General features: G+C 35.3%; 2 protein-coding genes, 1 non-coding gene and 1 pseudogene across 6 annotated transcripts; 3 read left to right on the forward strand and 1 right to left on the reverse strand.

The window, feature by feature from the left end:
- The first annotated feature begins 4022 nt into the window (after positions 1-4022).
- On the forward strand, positions 4023-7564 carry LOC142551803 (putative pectate lyase 4). Of its 4 annotated transcripts, none has more exons than XM_075661216.1 (5): positions 4023-4416; positions 5919-6270; positions 6348-6558; positions 6670-6738; positions 7118-7564. In XM_075661216.1, exons 1-5 carry the CDS (start codon positions 4146-4148, stop codon positions 7148-7150), a joined length of 936 nt encoding a protein of 311 aa, XP_075517331.1. In that variant the 5' UTR covers positions 4023-4145; the 3' UTR covers positions 7151-7564. The 4 variants fall into 4 exon arrangements, with proteins under 4 accessions (XP_075517331.1, XP_075517334.1, XP_075517330.1 ...); XM_075661219.1 differs by having other exon boundaries at positions 7142-7564; XM_075661215.1 differs by having other exon boundaries at positions 6414-6558; positions 7114-7564.
- Positions 7565-8947: 1383 nt separating this feature from the next.
- LOC142550971 (exocyst complex component EXO70H1-like) lies at positions 8948-10985 on the reverse strand (annotated as a pseudogene).
- Positions 10986-12582: 1597 nt separating this feature from the next.
- On the forward strand, positions 12583-12656 carry TRNAR-UCG (transfer RNA arginine (anticodon UCG)). The gene has a single exon. It is a non-coding gene; the product is annotated as a tRNA-Arg (tRNA).
- A 1291-nt stretch (positions 12657-13947) lies between these two features.
- LOC142551804 (UDP-glucuronic acid decarboxylase 1-like) lies at positions 13948-17463 on the forward strand. The gene is made up of 7 exons (XM_075661220.1): positions 13948-14750; positions 15212-15356; positions 15456-15535; positions 16215-16298; positions 16394-16468; positions 16762-16854; positions 16948-17463. The coding sequence occupies exons 1-7, from the start codon at positions 14079-14081 to the stop codon at positions 17155-17157; spliced, it is 1359 nt and encodes a 452-aa protein (XP_075517335.1). The 5' UTR covers positions 13948-14078; the 3' UTR covers positions 17158-17463.
- The last annotated feature ends 132 nt before the right edge of the window (positions 17464-17595 follow it).

Raw genomic sequence — 17595 nt, forward strand, 5'->3', positions numbered from 1 at the left:
TACATAGTTTTGCTAGGAAAATTCTGGAAATGGTGCATCACCTTACGAGGAAAATAAGAAGAAGTCCCTGGACCAAGATAGTGCTGGGGAGTCGTCAAGTGTTGTACGCAACACTCTATGCCTTCCTGACACATTGTTGGCTGATCGTCTACTTGATTAGCTATATAGTTTTATTATAGTTTGTAAAGTGTTATGTTCTCTTACTTTTCAAAATACCACTGTTTTACAGAACCATATCTTTTGCCAAAATAACATTCTAAGAAATCTTTTTTCAAGGTCACTTTGATCGTCTACTTGATTTGCTATATAATTTTATGATAGTTTGTAAAGTGTTATGTTCTCTTACTTTTCAAGATACCACTGTTTTACAGAACCATATCTTTTGCCAAAATAACATTCTAAGAAATCTTTTTTCAAGGTCACTTCTCTGTACAAAACTGCAACTTTCTTTGTTCTGTTATTCGTTTGGGATTTGTAGCATAAAATCAATATTTAGCGGGGGTGAAAATCACTATGATTTTGTTGTAGATGGTTGGGTAGCGGATAACCTACCAAATTTCGATAAATATCCGATTTCAATAGCTGCTAAACCGTTCCGGAATTGCCGGGGTTTAGCAGTACTACAGATATGCTGTAATAACAGTTGTCTCATATATCAGTTTGTCATGGCAATGGAAGAATCCCAATATCTCTGCGCAACATGTTGGGAAACCCTAACTAAACATTAGTTGGGGTTTCGATTAACAAAATAAGGCACATGTTGTCAAAAATATACAACCTAGTCATTCCCAATCATGTTGAGCTACGCCACGGGGTTCTCCCAGAGTTCAGAAATGGCACAATACATAGTTTTGCTTGGCAAATTCTAGATTTGGGGTATCACGTTCCGAGGAAGATAAGAAGAAGTCGCTGGACCAAGATAGGGCTGGGGAGTCGTCAAGTGTTGTACGCAACACTTTATGCCTCTGTGACACATTTGTTGGCTGATCGTCTACTTGATTAGCTATATAATTTTATGATAGTTTGTAAAGTGTTATGTTCTCTTACTTTTCAATATACCAGTGTTTTACAGAATTAAAATCTTTTTTCAAGGTCACTTCCCTATACAAAACTGCAACTTTCTTTGTTCTGTTATTCGTTTGGGATTTGTAGCATAAAATCAATATTTAGCGGGGGTGAAAATCACTATGATTTTGTTGTAGATGGTTGGGTATCGGATAACCTACCAAATTTCGATGAATATCCGATTGCAATAGCTGCTAAACCGTTCCGGAATGGCCGGGGTTTAGCACTACTACAAATATGCTGTAATAACAGTTGTCTCATATATCAGGTTTGCCATGGAAATGGAGGAATCCCTATATCTCTGCGCAACATGTTGGGAAACCCTAACTACACATTAGTTGGGGTTTCGATTAACAAAATAAGGCACATGTTGTCAAAAATATACAACCTACTCATTGCCAATCCTGTTGAGCTACGCCACTGAGTTCTCCCAGAGTTCAGAAATGGTACAATACATATTTTTGCTAGGAAAATTCTGGATATGGTGTATCACGTTCCGAGGAAGATAAGAAGAAGTCGCTGGACCAAGATAGGGCTGGGGAATCGTCAAGTGTTGTACGCAACACTTTATGCCTCTGTGACACATTTGTTGGTTGATCGTCTACTTGATTAGCTATATAATTTTATGATAGTTTGTAAAATGTTATGTTCTCTTACTTTTCAAGATACCACTGTTTTACAGAACCATATCTTTTGTCAAAAGAACATTCTAATAAATCTTTTTTCAAGATCACTTCCCTGTACAAAACTGCAACTTTCTTTGTTTTGTTATTCGTTTGGGATTTGTAGCATAAAATCAATATTTTTAGCTGGGGTGAAAATCACTATGATTTTGTTGTAGATGGTTGGGTAGCGGATAACCTACCAAATTTCGATGAATATCCGATTGCAATAGCTGCTAAACCGTTCCGGAATGGCCGGGGTTTAGCACAACTACAGATATACTGTAATAACAGTTGTCTCATATATCAGTTTGCCATGGCAATGGAAGAATCCCTATTTCTCTGCGCAACATGTTGGGAAACCCTAACTACACATTAGTTGGAGTTTCGATTAACAAAATAAGGCACATGTTGTCAAAAATATACAACCTACTTATTGTCAATCTTGTTGAGCTACGCCACTGGGTTCTCCTAGAGTTCAGAAATTGTACAATACATAGTTTTGCTAGGAAAATTCTAGATATGGTGCATCACGTTACGAGGAAGATAAGAAGAAGTCGCTGGACCAAGATAGGGCTGGGGAGTCGTCAAGTGTTGTACGCAACACTTTATGCCTTCGTGACACATTTGTTGGCTGATCGTCTACTTGATTAGCTATATAATTTTATGATAGTTTGTAAAGTATTTTGTTCTCTTACTTTTCAAGATACCACTGTTTTACTGAACCATATCTTTTGCTAAAAGAACATTTTAAGAAAATCTTTCTTCAAGGTCACTTCCATGTACAAAGCTGCAACTTTCTTTGTTCTGTTATTCGTTTGGGATTTGTAGCATAAAATCAATATTTTTAGCTGGGGTGAAAATCACTATGATTTTGTTGTAGATGGTTGGGTAGCGGATAACCTACCAAATTTCGATGAATATCCGATTGCAATAGTTGCTAAACCGTTCCAAAATGGTCGGGGTTTAGCACTACTACAGATATGGTGTAATAACAGTTGTATCATATATCAGGTTTGCCATGACAATGGAGGAATCCCTATATCTCTGCGCAACATGTTGGGAAACCCTAAATACACATTAGTTGGGGTATCGATTAACAAAATAAGGCACATGTTGTCAAAAATATACAACCTACTCATTGTCAATCATGTTGAGCTACGCCACTGGGTTCTCCCATAGTTCAGAAATTGTACAATACATAGTTTTGCTAGGAAAATTCTGGATATGGTGCATCACGTTACGAGAAAGATAAGAAGAAGTCGCTGGACCAAGATAGGGCTGGGGAGTCGTCAAGTGTTGTACGCAACACTTTATGCCTTCGTGACTCATTTGTTGGCTGATCGTCTACTTGATTAGCTATATAATTTTATGATAGTTTGTAAAGTATTCTGTTCTCTTACTTTTCAAGATACCACTGTTTTACAGAGCCATATCTTTTGCCAAAAGAACATTTTAAGAAAATATCTTTCTTCAAGGTCACTTCCCTGTACAAAACTGCAACTTTTTTTGTTCTGTTATTCGTTTGGGATTTGTAGAATAAAGTGAATTTCAACGGGGTGAAAATCAAGAATCAGAAAACTTAGATCGGGCAGGTTCACTTCTGAATGGGTTTCGGTTGTCTCCAAGAATTATGTTTTAATTATTTTGATTTTTAAACATGTCATTTCATCATTGATTCTCCCTTTGATTCAAAACTTAATTTCATTCCTAACTTATTATATCTCAACATACCAGTCATGGTCTTCCGCCCTTGTTGCAAGGTGGATGTTAGAAAATGAAATTTAAAAAATTTGATAGTTTTTTCATTTATTATCCAAAAAGAAGAAGCATTATTTCAATTTAGTTGAGAAAGGTCATTGTATATTATTTTAAAAATAAAAAAAATTCAATAACTGGTATAAAATCTTATATGCCTTTATTTTTTTTATGTTATATAAATGCAATATGCAATGTTAAATAAATGGATATAAGAGTAAAAAGATATTGTATATAGATAAAAAAAAATCGAGTTGGGTTATGTAATTTCAAAATATAATTTTTTTATAAATATCTTGTGTTCTATTTTAGGGGAGAAAAAAAGTATGGAGGCCATTATAAATTATGAAGTAAATTAGATTGATTTTTGATAAAATGGTATCTTCGTTTTATAAATAACTATAAATCTTTTTATTTACTCTCGAAAGTGAATTATATATTTGGAAATTGAGACCATCGAATATATATATATATGTATGTATATATATATGTATATTACAAAATATAACCAATTTGAAATTTCTGGAACAGATCAATATACAATTTTCCTGGGTGAGGTGTGTATCCAAGTGGCCATTAATGTATGTAGCTCCAACTTTGCAGAAGAAACAGTGTCACACCAAAATGTCATTAATTAATCACAATTAATTAACCCTTAAAATGGGAAACCGTCATGGCCATTTCTCGAATCACGGGCACCGACAAAACCAAAACCCTACAATTCCCCCTCAATTCGGCCCGACCTCGCAGTTTGAGAATTTAGCTCCAAAACACTCTAATCCAGCCACTGGGAATTCAAGCATGTGTTTGTGTCTGCCGTACGGACATGTGGATTCCAGCTTGCGGGCTATTGCTGGGCAAGCTGAGGGCTTTGGTCGATTCGCCGTCGGTGGTCTGCACGGCGCTGTTCATCGTGTTATCACTCTCGCAGGTGAGAAGATATCAGCAAGGTTGGATTTTTATTGGATTTGGATTTATTGAACATATTCTTTTGCTGTTGATCACTTCTGAAATCGAAATGGTTGACTTGGTAGGATATGGCCTTTGAAAGTTGGATGGAATAATCGTAAAATACATTGTGATTTGAATTACTGGTGTAAAATGTTAGATGAATGGAAAAGTTTGACAAAGAAATGTGAAAATGTTTTGTTTAAAATGGTAAGGATATTGTAGATGGAAATTAAGTGGCAAAAATGTTTTGCTCTTGGTTGATTAGTAGGGAAAATAATTTGTCCAAATCTTAAAATTGTAAATGGGGTTATTTTAACAGACATATTTATGCGCAAGTGAACACATTTATTTGATGCCTGATCAGTGTATAATAATCACTAGAAAAAAATTTAGTTTACAAAACCAATACTACTGGAAGAACAAAAGACTGTCATCGTTAACAAGTCGAGAAAATAAATTGCATCTTAAAATCTCAATAACAAAAATAACCAAAATACAATAATACAAATCTGTGTAGCCGAAATTTGGAGCAACAAAACAATTATCCAATCAACACTTTTTATGAGTGTTATCTTCAAATGTCTTCAATACGTCACGACAACACAGTAAAAGAACGATGATTTGTCTTTGCGAGTTCTTAAAAATATTTTCTTGTATCTCACTCGTCTCGCTTCTCTAGCACATTCGTCAATTGTGTGTTGATCTTAATAAAAAAACATGAAAATAGTCTTTTATTATTAAACAAATTTTTCCAAATAATAAAGATCAAATCTTGAGTTTAAGAAAATCAATATTTTGGAAAGTCAAAATTCATGAGCAAAATCTTATAAAAAAAAAAAGAATTTAGGAGATAAATTTGTATCTTGCAAAGCAAGGCACGTTTCCTTTCAAAATGAGTTTACTTTATGGCATATTCTTGCGAACAACTCAACCATTGAAACGTGCAAGTCAAAATATTTGAATTACTATGTTAGCATTTGTCACGACCTTTCTTTTGAGGGTCGGATCCTGTGGTTCTTTCCTTCGTTCTCATGAAATTTTGGTTATTTTGCTTTCAGTTTTCGATTGCGTTATTACCTGTCCTTGTTGGACGAATTATGTTCCTATTTTTTTTAATGGCCAGTTGATAGTGTTATGTCTGATTTGTGGAATGTAACATGATGATAAGATATTATCTGAAAGTAAGGAGAGATCGTCACCAAACAATGTAAAAAATTTGAGAATCGGTCTAAAAATGATTGGTAATATTAAGTGTCACTGTGTTTCTAGAAGAATTTTGGTTTGGGGGAATTTAGAGTTTCAACATATGAATATGCAAAATTGTTGGTACCGTGCTCCATTGTTTTATAGCATTAATGAATAAATAGGTTTTGTCATTTTTATCTCCTAAACTAAATGCTAATTTACTGAGCTGGTTTCTTGAATTCGCATCTTTTTTATAGTGACTTTCTTGTTTCTCAACCCAATTCTATGTATTTCTAGATGATGGACCTGGTTCACTTCGCGATGCATGTCGTAAAAAAGAGCCTTTGTGGATCATCTTCGAAGTTTCAGGCACCATCGAGCTCTCATCTTATTTAAATGTGTCATCTTATAAGACCATTGATGGGCGTGGTCAAAGAATTAAACTCACCGGAAAAGGTTTGAGGTTAAAGGAATGTGAACATGTGATTATCTGCAACCTTTTATTCGAAGGAGGAAGGGGACATGATATTGATGGAATTCAAATTAAACCAAATTCAAAGCATATTTGGATTGATCGTTGCAGCCTCAAGGATTACGACGACGGGCTGATAGATATTACTCGAGAGAGCACCGATATTACCATTTCTCGGTATCTATGAAATTTTGAATGAAATTTGATCATATTTTATTGTGACATGTTCTTGACTTCTTTATTGTCCCACTTAGATGCCATTTTGCGAATCATGATAAGACCATGCTTATTGGTGCGGATCCTTCTAATATAAATGATAGATGTATTCGGGTCACCATCCACCATTGTTTCTTTGATGGGACTCGACAACGGCATCCTCGTGTCAGATTTGGGAAAGTACATCTGTACAATAACTATACTAGAAATTGGGGAATATACGCTGTTTGTGCCAGTGTTGAATCACAGGTGTTGATTTTTTTCATGGATTTCATAGTTTGCTTGAATGTCTTTCTAAATATGCACATTGTCGTGAGTTAATTTTTTTCTAAAAAGTTTTTCTTTTTGCGCAACGTAAAGATATACTCTCAGTGCAACATATATGAAGCTGGGCAGAAGAAGGTGGCTTTTAAATATTACACAGAAAAGGTAAATGAATGTAACTTTGCATTACCTAAGCTTCATGAAAAAAGTGATATATTTCTTCGCGAAATTGGGTATTTCTGTTGTGTTCTTTTTCTATTTTATTATCCCGTGCCTTTATACTTTCACTACCTTAGTCATTTTCTAAACATTTCATTTCGAATCCGTCGTATATCATCCTTGGTTAAAGGGGTTACTGTAATGCTTGTTTAAAGATCAATTTTGTTTTGGGGAGGTTGCCCATTTTCGTTAGTTAACAAAAATGAAGCTTGATTTTGACACCATTATGTTTCATTTCTGAAGAGTTGTTTCTCTAGTTTGTATTACGAGTGACTCTTCATGTTCTGGATATCAATGAAAGTTCGCTGGTTTGCTGCATAGGCAGCTGACAAGGTTCAGGAATGTACAGGCTGCGTAAAATCAGAAGGTGATTTATTTGTTCCCGGTACACAACCAGGCTTGATGCCACTCCCAAGTGAGACGAGCGTGTTCCATCCAAGCGAATTTTACGAGACATGGACCGTAGAAGCTCCTACTGCTGATCTGAAACATTTTCTCCAACACTCTTCAGGATGGCGGAACACCCTGCGACCTGCCGACTTTGCTTCTTCTTAAGTTTGTAATGTTTGTATACATGTGGTTCACCATATGTTACAGGCACCCTCGTTGTTTATAAAAAGCAACATTTTATCCTTCCTGCTTTAGTGCAACACTCACTATACTGTTTGGTTGTCATGAGACATGTCGGTTATACACTTCAATAAGGCTGCGCTTGGATCGATAGATTTCAAATGTATTTTTGTTGTTTAGAGAAGCAATAATATAACCTTCAAATTCACTTCTTATATGTTAATAAGGATTCATCCAATCATGATATCATTTGAAATTCATTCTATTTTGTATTGTTAATCTAAGGTGTTGATTTAAGATTTGATCTATTGTTTCATTGTAAACAATAAAACTAATTGAAATCCATGGTTTTTAAATTCATTTCCTCAGCTCTAAGTTGTGTATGGATTGATATTTTCAAATATTATTTTGTAGTTTTAGAGAAACAATATCATAAATTTCAAATTCACTCTTCCATATACTATTATGAATATCCAAGTTTACCCAATAATAGAGGCAATTGAAATCCATTATATTTTGTGTAACTAAAGTGTAAATAAATAAATTATAGATTTAAGATTTCATGAATTATTTCATTATTAACAATAAAGATATATTTCGATTATATCCATCCAAATATACCATATTGAAATCCGATTTAGACATCGTAACATTTATTATAATCAAAAGAATTGTAGAAAAAAAAAATGTGGATGCACTGATTTTAAATTTGTACTTAATATTGCTACACGGCAGAATTTATTGAAAAAGAAAGAAGTTGCTAAACAAGTTCGTGGGATTCCATCCAAGAACTGAATTGATAAATTCTTACGTCCTTGTAGTCAATAGACTTGCCTTTTTTACAAGTTATTTTGGTAGGTAGGTCAAGTATCGTGGCACAATTTTGTTGGTACAGCAGAACCAGTAAATGTGGAACTTGTACATTTTTTTCCTGGAGGAACAGAAAGTAACATCACCGAAATTCAAGACATGCATGCATGTGTGACCAAAGGAAATGAGAGACAGAGAATAAGATGGAAACAATTTATATCTGGATGGATTTATCGTGATATACTTTTTTTCTCGACGTGAAATATAACTTTATCAGATCAACTAAATAAATGTGTCGATCTCAAATTCGAATTTCTTCAAATTTAAAAATTATTTATGGTGTTTTGTAATTTTTTTTGGATCAACTAAGTAATATTTTTTCATGAATGACTCAAATAAGAGATCCGTGTCACAAAATACGACCGGTGAGACCGTCTTACTCAAGTTTTTGAATATATTTTTTTTCAGTCGAAACAAATTTTTTTTCTTTTTATATGGATTAAGATATATATTCAACAAATTATAAAATAATAAAAAATAAATATTGTTCTTAATATTTAAAAAAAGTGATAATACCAACTTATTAAAATTAATTATTATAATAACTGCATTAATAACATTAGATTAAGAGATGTAATAATATCATGATAATTTAAAAATAGATTTAAAAATAATAATAATCTGACTACATAACCTTTTCGAGGTTTGTTTCAACCTACCCGTGCAGACAGGCTCACCTCCCTGTAAAAAAAGAAAAAAAAATTGACTCTAAAAAATCCGAGCCGTTGGATCGACCTCTGCAGGCAATGTCCGCAGGGGTAGGATCGACCGAACCCATTTTCAACGAGTTGCGGACTGCCTCTGAGGAGATGAGTTAAACGACAAAGAATTCCCTGCTTCAACATGAAAAAAGAACAGATCCGACAATCTATGGCCCACATCATCGGGGGTAAATCTGACTAGGAACGCCGAATTCCTATCCCCCCCTCCATGGTACGCTCGTGAGTGTTGTAAAACTCGCGATATAAACAAAATATCTTTCTTGCGAGTGACTCCTTGATGTCGTCTCGGAGCCGTTTATCGGTTACGACGCAAAGAGACTGCTTGTCGCACGCCTCGTCAAACGTCAAATTGAATTTCTTGAATGTTTCCTTGACTTGTTCGCAGCTGGTTAAGGAGTGAGGATCTGACGGCAGAGATTCGATAACGTGGCTCCATCCCAGATGCTCGTAGCTCGACGCGAACTGCTTGACTTTGTATTCTTGCAGCGAAAGCCATTTATCCCCGAGCATGTGGCGCAGGTTCGACGTGCGCACCTTGACGACGACGTATTGGAGGTTGTTCGCCAGGAAGAGATAGGATAGGGAGACGTCTTTGAAGAACTTCGACTTGGCGTCCAGTTTGCAGATGACGGACAGGATGAGCCACGCGATTTTGAAGGAGATCGGCGGTGGCGGTGGCTCTTCGGGATCGACGAGGCCCAAGTATGATTCCGGTAGTAAGTTCTGTTCCGGTGGGGGGGATTCTGGGAAGATTTCGTTCAGGATGTTGCGGTAATCGGCCAGTAGCGAGAGATAGTTCATTGAGTCGATTGTTAGGTCGTGAATTCCAGCGCCGGCGACCGGGGTTTTGGATGATTCCTTCTGGATCGCCGACTCGAAGTCATTTAACGCTGCTTTCACGTTCTCTCTGAGGGCGATGAGTGAAGTCATTGCCTTTGATTTGATGTTTGCCGTTGAGTCGAATGAGAAAATGGACTCGATCTCCGGCAAGAGGTTGGATATCCCGGCGTACATGTCGAGTGCTCGGAAAACTTTTTCCGGGAAATTCCTGCTGTTTTTTACCACGTTTTCCGGAAATTCAAACAAAATCATGGCTCCTCCCCTTGTGACTTCGGTGAAGCAGGATTCTCTGATAGAATCCGAGCTCGCGAACACGTGATCGCAGAGCATCCTCTCCCCATCGAAGAGAGTCTTGACTGCAGTTTCCAGAGCATTCAGCCAACTCTTGATCCGTATGTCCAACACTTCCCAATTCATCTTATGAATGTTGGAAGGTTTAAATTTCTCCACTCCAAGCCTGCTGTAAATGCCTTCGTCAACTATCGATTTCCGAATAATTTTGTACACTTTCACACAAGAAATCATGCATTCTGCAATCAATCTCAAATCCGCCATTGCAACTCTGGAGGCGACTTCAACTTCAGAAATGGACTGGTTCACGATTCTGATATCGTCGTCGTCGTCTGCTCGACCTAGTCGAAACCCGTGACGACCTGGTGGAAACCGAATCAGGATCCAGATGAGCCCGATTCATGGACAGAATCTGATAAAACTCCTTCTGCAGCCTTTTCATGGCTATCTGCATCAGATTCTGCGCGTGCACCAGTTTCTCGGGGTTGGTATTCTCCATAACGACAAGTCGCATTGCCTTCTTCAAATTGCTCACCCATTGGATCAACTCCTCCGCTTCCCGGCGATTCTCGTAGAACATCGAAGTAACCGCGATGACGGTGGTTGTATCAGGATTCCATTTCATGATAATCGGCTCGGCCATCCCGATAGTCCGGTTCATGACTGAATCTGCGAAATTCAAGCGAGAAGAGGAAGATCCAAATGGGAACTGAAAAACGGAAGCAGAGGATGATGAAGAAGGAGAGCACTCTTCCGAGGAAAAGCACAGTTTTCTCATTTTCCTACTCTCACAACTTTGCAGATTTTTTGATATTTTTCATACTATCTTTTCATCCCTTCGAAAAGTCGTATGATGTCCTCATTTTCGTTGCTTGAATTGGAAAACGGTCAGGCTTTGCTATGTGGTGTGTACAAACAATTTACACACTAACAATATTATAATAATGATAATAATAATCTATGATCTAATAAATAATAAATAAAAAAGAAAATTTGTATTCTAAATAAAATTACTCGATATTACTTGGATACAAAACATTTTTAGTGCTCATACAGTCTGAATGAAGAACATCAATTGACCACAAATTTCAAGTAATTGTGAATGGAAAAATGCGCTACTTTACATAAGATACTGGACAATTTGACAATGACGTTGGATTATAATAACAATAATAGGAAAAAAATATGCCAGTATAACTCTATAATCATATATAATATTTTGCTCCATGTGATATAATTTGACGGTTGTCCATGTCATATTTATTATAATTTATATTTTTTAAGTTTATTTTGATATAGGTAAAACATGATCTTATATAAATTTATCTCATTTATACGTTAATCAAACCATCCTATCATCAATAGATAAACGACATAAATTTTTGAAAATTCGATCCTACACGAATCAAACCTGTTTTTGGTACCATTTCTTGGTACTCGAGGAGTTTGAATACATCCCATTTTAATTTAGAGGTGATGCGCATGTAAGACCATGTTGTTTCGTGTAATTAATTGGAACTTAATTAATAATTAATTTATTTACCTAATGTCATAATTAAAATATAGACTTTTGAATATATGTTACATACATTTTATGTGTGTGATTAAAAGTGTGTATACAAACTTTTAATCACACACATAATGTGTGTGTCCGTTACAAATTGCATCCTTCGTAACTACGAAAATGAACAAGTGATCGTACAATAGAGGTCAGAATCCGATGTCGAGGAATTTCATAATCGTCATTACTATGTTTGAATTTGCATTTACAAATCTCAAGGACATATTTGTCATTTGACGTTACGATGTATGAAAATCACGGAATACTTAAAATTTTCATGTTTTTATAATTTATTTGTGTTATTGATTGATTCTAATTTATATTCTAATAATAAATAATATTATTTATTGCAAAACCAATTTAAAAAAAATCTTAAGTACATTATAAGATCCAGTGTCTTATGAAGATCCATCCCTATGCATTTGGATGATGTGATTGGAGAATAGCTTTCTACTTTCTCGACAGTTGTCGTATTCTTTTCCCTCGTTTTTTTTTTTTTCTTCTAATTGCAAATTTATTGCGATTTATTATTTTTGACTTGGTTTTCTTCGAATTCTATATTACGATTTTTTCCCTTTTTATCGTGAATCTTTTTACCAATTCAATTTTTTTGCAATTTTAATTCCATGTCTCTTTGAAATTCCATTTCATTTTGTTTCAAGTTGCCATCTTTCTTAATTTTAATCATCTTCTAATTATTGCTATTGTTAAGTGTTGGCATAAATATAATTAATTATAAAAAAAAATCTATATGAAAACACAATATGTACGTCAATCATGTCTCCGCGTATGTTTTTTTTAGAGTAAAAATTCCAACATGGAGAAATAAGCGAAGCCCACTTCGATTTTGTTATTGGTTCATTCTCTTAGGCATTACGGGCTATCTGAAAAATAATATATATAAATATAATAATTTGTACAATGATTTCGTCAGAAGACCGCATAGCGCAGTGGATTAGCGCGTCTGACTTCGGATCAGAAGGTCGTGGGTTCGACTCCCACTGTGGTCGATCTTTGTTGTTTTGTCCGACACCACCAATGGGCTTCATCTTCATAGGCCCAATACATACGTATATCATCTTCATAGGCCCAATATGTATATCTAACTACCAACTGACACGCAGAACGTTGCATTTTTTTTAGAAAGTCCGTATAACATAACTTCAAAAGATTATCAAATTTTTACACAAAATATAATTATAATTTTAATAACTATTAAGTTTAAAATTATATTTTATTATATTTTGTTTTTATATAAATAGAAATATTATACGAAGTAGTTTTGTGGGATACAAAATTATATGTTAAATATTTTAACTTAATAGATAACTAGTAAATATTGACACGTGATATACACACATTTGCACGTATATTAGATATTGGTATAAAATATTTTTTTAATAAATTAATATTTATTGATATCGAAGTAACTTTGTTTTCACTTTGGTTATGCTTAATTAGTTCTTTGACTAAAATAATGGTTTTACATGTTATGAAATATCGGGTCCACACTAATAATATGAAGTTATTTTATTTAAAGACAACAATATATTTTTATTTTTTCCCTAAAATCAGTTCAAAGCTTGATAAATCTGGATGGGAAGTTTTGAGTGCAGGGACAATTTTACGTTAATATGGTTCCATACTACGTCGTTTTTGTGATGCCAAATGTTTTAGAATAGAGCTGCAAAAATGTACTTGTCTTCATGGTTTCTTTCGAAATTGACGTCATTCCAATTTCCACCAGCTATTTGCAATATATTTAAATAATGTTAAAATATATGTGTAATTTGTTTTGCGAGAGATACTATTATTTGAATAGTAATTTGTTTAATGAGTTTAAAGTAGTACTTCATTTGTAAAATGATTACACTGATCAGACAAAAACTTGTGTAAGACGATCTTATAGGTCGTATTTTGTGAGACGGATCTCTTATTTGGGTAATCCATGAAAAAATATTATTTTTTATGTTAAGAATATTACTTTTTATTTTGAATATCGCCATGGTTGACATGTCTCACAGATAAATTTTTGTGAGACCGTCTCAGAAGAAACCTACACCAAACAAAGAGAAATCAAATTAGTTAGCATATGATATTTGTATAATGGATTAGACAAGTATCTTCATAAAAATATATTTTTGAATTAACAAAATTTCTAACCGTCGAAATTAATACACAATTACTTAAATAAAGTTAGGTAAGAGTTGGTGATTTTAGGACCAACCAAAATAAATCAAGTTAGCTGTCTCTTTAGGTTATAATTATAATAAATAAAAAAAATTAATGTAAAATTTATATAAAATGCTTTTACAAAACGGTTGAGCTGGGCGGACCAGCTCATTGCCTGTGTCTAATCCAACTCCCCACTGTCTGCTGTTGATAAATTATGTGAGTGAAAATCAGCAATCTCAGAGCAAATCCTTTCGGCCATGAAGCAATTGTACAAACAATCGAATGTTCGAAGAGATGAAGATGTACCCGTTTCCGATATTCCACCATACTCTCCCAAAGCCTTGAAGCACCCTCGATCTCTCCCAAGATCCATCAATTACCTCCTCAAAGAACAGAGACTTCTGTTCATCCTTGTTGGTATCTTAATCGGCTCCTCTTTCTTCATCCTCCAGCCCTCTCTTTCCCGTGTCTCTACCTCTTCTTCCGTGGATCCCCGCAACCACATTTCCTCCCGAAGCAGCGAATCCACGCTTGCTTCCTACGATCCGAGGGAGTTAGGACAGAATTATGGGAATTGGGATAGCGGGAGTAATGGGTATCGTCCAAATGGGGTAGGGAGGGTGCCGGTTGGTATACAGGGGAAGAGAAAGAGGATTGTGGTAACTGGTGGGGCGGGATTCGTGGGTAGTCATTTGGTGGATAAGTTGATTGCTAGAGGGGATGATGTGATTGTGATAGATAACTTTTTTACTGGGAGAAAGCAGAATATTGTTCATTTGTTTGGGAATCCGAGGTTTGAGTTGATTAGGCATGATGTGGTTGAGCCCATTTTGCTGGAGGTGGATCAGATCTATCATTTGGCGTGCCCTGCGTCCCCAGTTCATTACAAGTATAATCCTGTCAAGACTATCATATCCTTATTCTCTGATGTTTTGGCTATTTTGAGTGTAACAATATGTTGATGATTGTGGGTAAGTGCGTGTGCTGGTGAATTTTTGGTAATTTATGTTATTCCTGCGATTTGTCTTACATAGATTTAGATCATGATCACAGCAAGATGGAGTAGATGTGACTGTGTATTTCTGTAAATATTCTTGTATAAATTTAATAAATACGAGTTCTCATACTTGCAACTATAATCATGTTTTAATTTTGGATATCCCCTAATTAAAATACTTAATCGAATGTGCGAATGCAAATGTATTTACTTTGTGTGCACATGACATTATAGCCTCAAGGGTCCCAGTTATGGTGAATTTTTAATCAGAAAGTTTGTTGTGCTTGCAAAATATGTTTCGAACTTTAAATTCAAGTGTGTCTTTCCCTATGGCATTTTGAGCTGTTTTTATAGGATTCTGAATTGTTGTGATCCTTGACGGGTGCTTACAAGACAAATGTGATGGGTACCCTGAATATGTTGGGCCTTGCAAAAAGAATTGGTGCTAGGTTTCTTCTGACGAGTACAAGTGAGGTTTACGGTGATCCTCTTGAGCATCCGCAGAAGGAGACATATTGGGGACATGTGAATCCCATAGGCGAGTGCCATATTTCTGAATAAATGCTAACTTGTTTGTTTATTATAATAATACAGTTTCTTTGTGAAGGGTTATGACAGAATAATCTTAAATGATCAGGTGTAAGGAGTTGCTATGACGAAGGAAAACGAACGGCTGAAACCTTAACTATGGATTATCATCGCGGCGATGGTGTTGAGGTATTTAGCTTGGACCGTTCTCTGACTCGTTGAATTATGAGCTTTACATTCCAACCATTTGGCTATCAGAATCGAGTATATTTTTTGTATTTAAATTTCCTATATTTGTCATCACTGTGTAAGGTATTGGTGTCAATGGAATAACTTTTGCATGTCAACTTATCCTTATGAATGATCGAGTAGTTGATTTGACTGTAAAAATTGTGTGGTGCAAATGTATTTATAGTTTTTGTATTGTGTCTGCCAGTTTCGAACAACCTCAAAGGAGAAGAAATAATTTACACTTCTTACTTGCACCTGGGCTAGCTGAGTAGATCAATTTTTGGATGTGTCTGAAATTCTTGCTTATCAGATCGGCATGTGAAATGAGTACAATTTTTTTATCACGCTGATGAGTATACCATCTCTAACAATGTGAGAAATTGAAGGCACCCATATAACCAACTGACCTTTATTGCATTTGAGTAGTTAATTGAAAGCTATGAATTTGTCTATATTTGTAGCAAGAGCATTTTCAGCCACCATGAGCATCATTGGAAGGAAACTTGCTAAAAGTATGAGTGGCATAGAGTCTCTAGTCTGAGTTCTTAAAGAATATTGACAGCAGTGATATAATTGTTTTTCCGTGTTTAAGGATATTCAAAATCTCATTGTCGAATTGCCATTCTCACTCATATAGGTCCGCATTGCCCGTATTTTTAATACATATGGGCCTCGTATGTGTCTAGATGATGGTCGTGTTGTCAGCAACTTTGTTTCACAGGTTTGTCTTCCATGTTGTTTTTCATAATTCAACAACAATGCATCAATTTACTTGTTGAGCATTCATGTTCTTATGGCTGTAACTGAATCACGCAGGCCATACGGAAGCAACCAATGACAGTGTATGGTGATGGGAAACAAACCCGAAGCTTCCAATATGTATCGGACTTGGTATGTCGTCTTTTCATGTTTCCGTGTGTAATTAACACAAATACTGTGAAACAAATACTGTAATTAACACAAATAATGTGTAATTAACATCCTATGAGAGTCTGTCTTAAAAGCAGTATCCTCATAAAATGATTTCCGTCTGACTGACATTGAACTTAATTTTTAATGCGAAGCTCGTGAAAATATAAATTTATTTGTCGAATAAAATACTATGATTGTTCAAGCTTGGTGTGTTATAAGATGTACGATAAAATAGTGTTTACGAGGATACTATATGCACTTTCGGATGTCAGGTTGATGGATTGGTGGCTTTGATGGAAGGCGAGCATTTGGGGCCATTCAACCTTGGCAACCCAGGAGAATTCACGATGTTAGAGCTTGCTGAGGTTTGGTCCAGATAATTAGTTTCATCTACGTATCACAAGTTTTTGTCATATAACATGCCTTGAGTATGTTGGTTTCTTTTGGAAATATAACAGGTTGTGAAAGAAACCATTGATCCTAGTGCGACCATTGAATTTAGATCAAACACTGCCGATGACCCTCATAAGAGAAAACCAGACATTACTAAGGCAAAGGAACTTCTGAACTGGGAACCAAAGATTTCCTTGAGAGAAGGATTGCCTCGAATGGTCACCGATTTTCGAAATCGCATCCTGAATGAAGACGAAGGAAAGGGAAACAAATGAGAATACGACTGTGTTACCGAGACCATGTTGTGTATATTGTTTGATTTATCATACATACCTTATTTTTCTTTTTCTTTTTTTCCCTATACTCGGAAGTGCCAGCAATAGGCCAAGTAAGTTGTATCCGGCTACTAGTGGTTTTCAGTATTGAGAATCTACATTATTGGACTAGTCTTCGACAAGAATACGGGCGGTGCATCTGTATGTTGTGATGTAAAATGATTTTTGGTATCAACTGAATACATTGAACTGATACAGTTTCGAGTATAAATACACATGGAGTTACATGCTTGAGATTTTACACGATATCGAGTGTGCTATTGTTAGTTTTTTCCCTTGTGTTTCACAGTTTGAAGATCCTTGCAAGTTTTCACCCGTTGTATAATTCTTGAAACTTCCCTCTCATTGTATAATGTAATCACTGTAAGTTTCAGTTTC

This window comes from Primulina tabacum, chromosome 7 (assembly GCF_025594145.1).
Source record: "Primulina tabacum isolate GXHZ01 chromosome 7, ASM2559414v2, whole genome shotgun sequence".
In the NCBI taxonomy this organism is placed as follows: domain Eukaryota; kingdom Viridiplantae; phylum Streptophyta; class Magnoliopsida; order Lamiales; family Gesneriaceae; genus Primulina; species Primulina tabacum.

Coding starts and splice junctions, on each gene's coding strand:
- LOC142551804 (XM_075661220.1), top strand. CDS start 14,079: ATGAAGCAATTGTACAAACAATCGAATGTTCGAAGAGATGAAGATGTA. Junction 14,751..15,211: donor TCATATCCTTATTCTCTGAT/GTTTTGGCTATT, acceptor GGTGCTTACAAG/ACAAATGTGATGGGTACCCT. Junction 15,357..15,455: donor GGGACATGTGAATCCCATAG/GCGAGTGCCATA, acceptor TTAAATGATCAG/GTGTAAGGAGTTGCTATGAC.
- LOC142551803 (XM_075661214.1), top strand. CDS start 4,146: ATGGGAAACCGTCATGGCCATTTCTCGAATCACGGGCACCGACAAAAC. Junction 6,559..6,669: donor GTGCCAGTGTTGAATCACAG/GTGTTGATTTTT, acceptor CGCAACGTAAAG/ATATACTCTCAGTGCAACAT. Junction 6,739..7,113: donor TTAAATATTACACAGAAAAG/GTAAATGAATGT, acceptor TTTGCTGCATAG/GCAGCTGACAAGGTTCAGGA.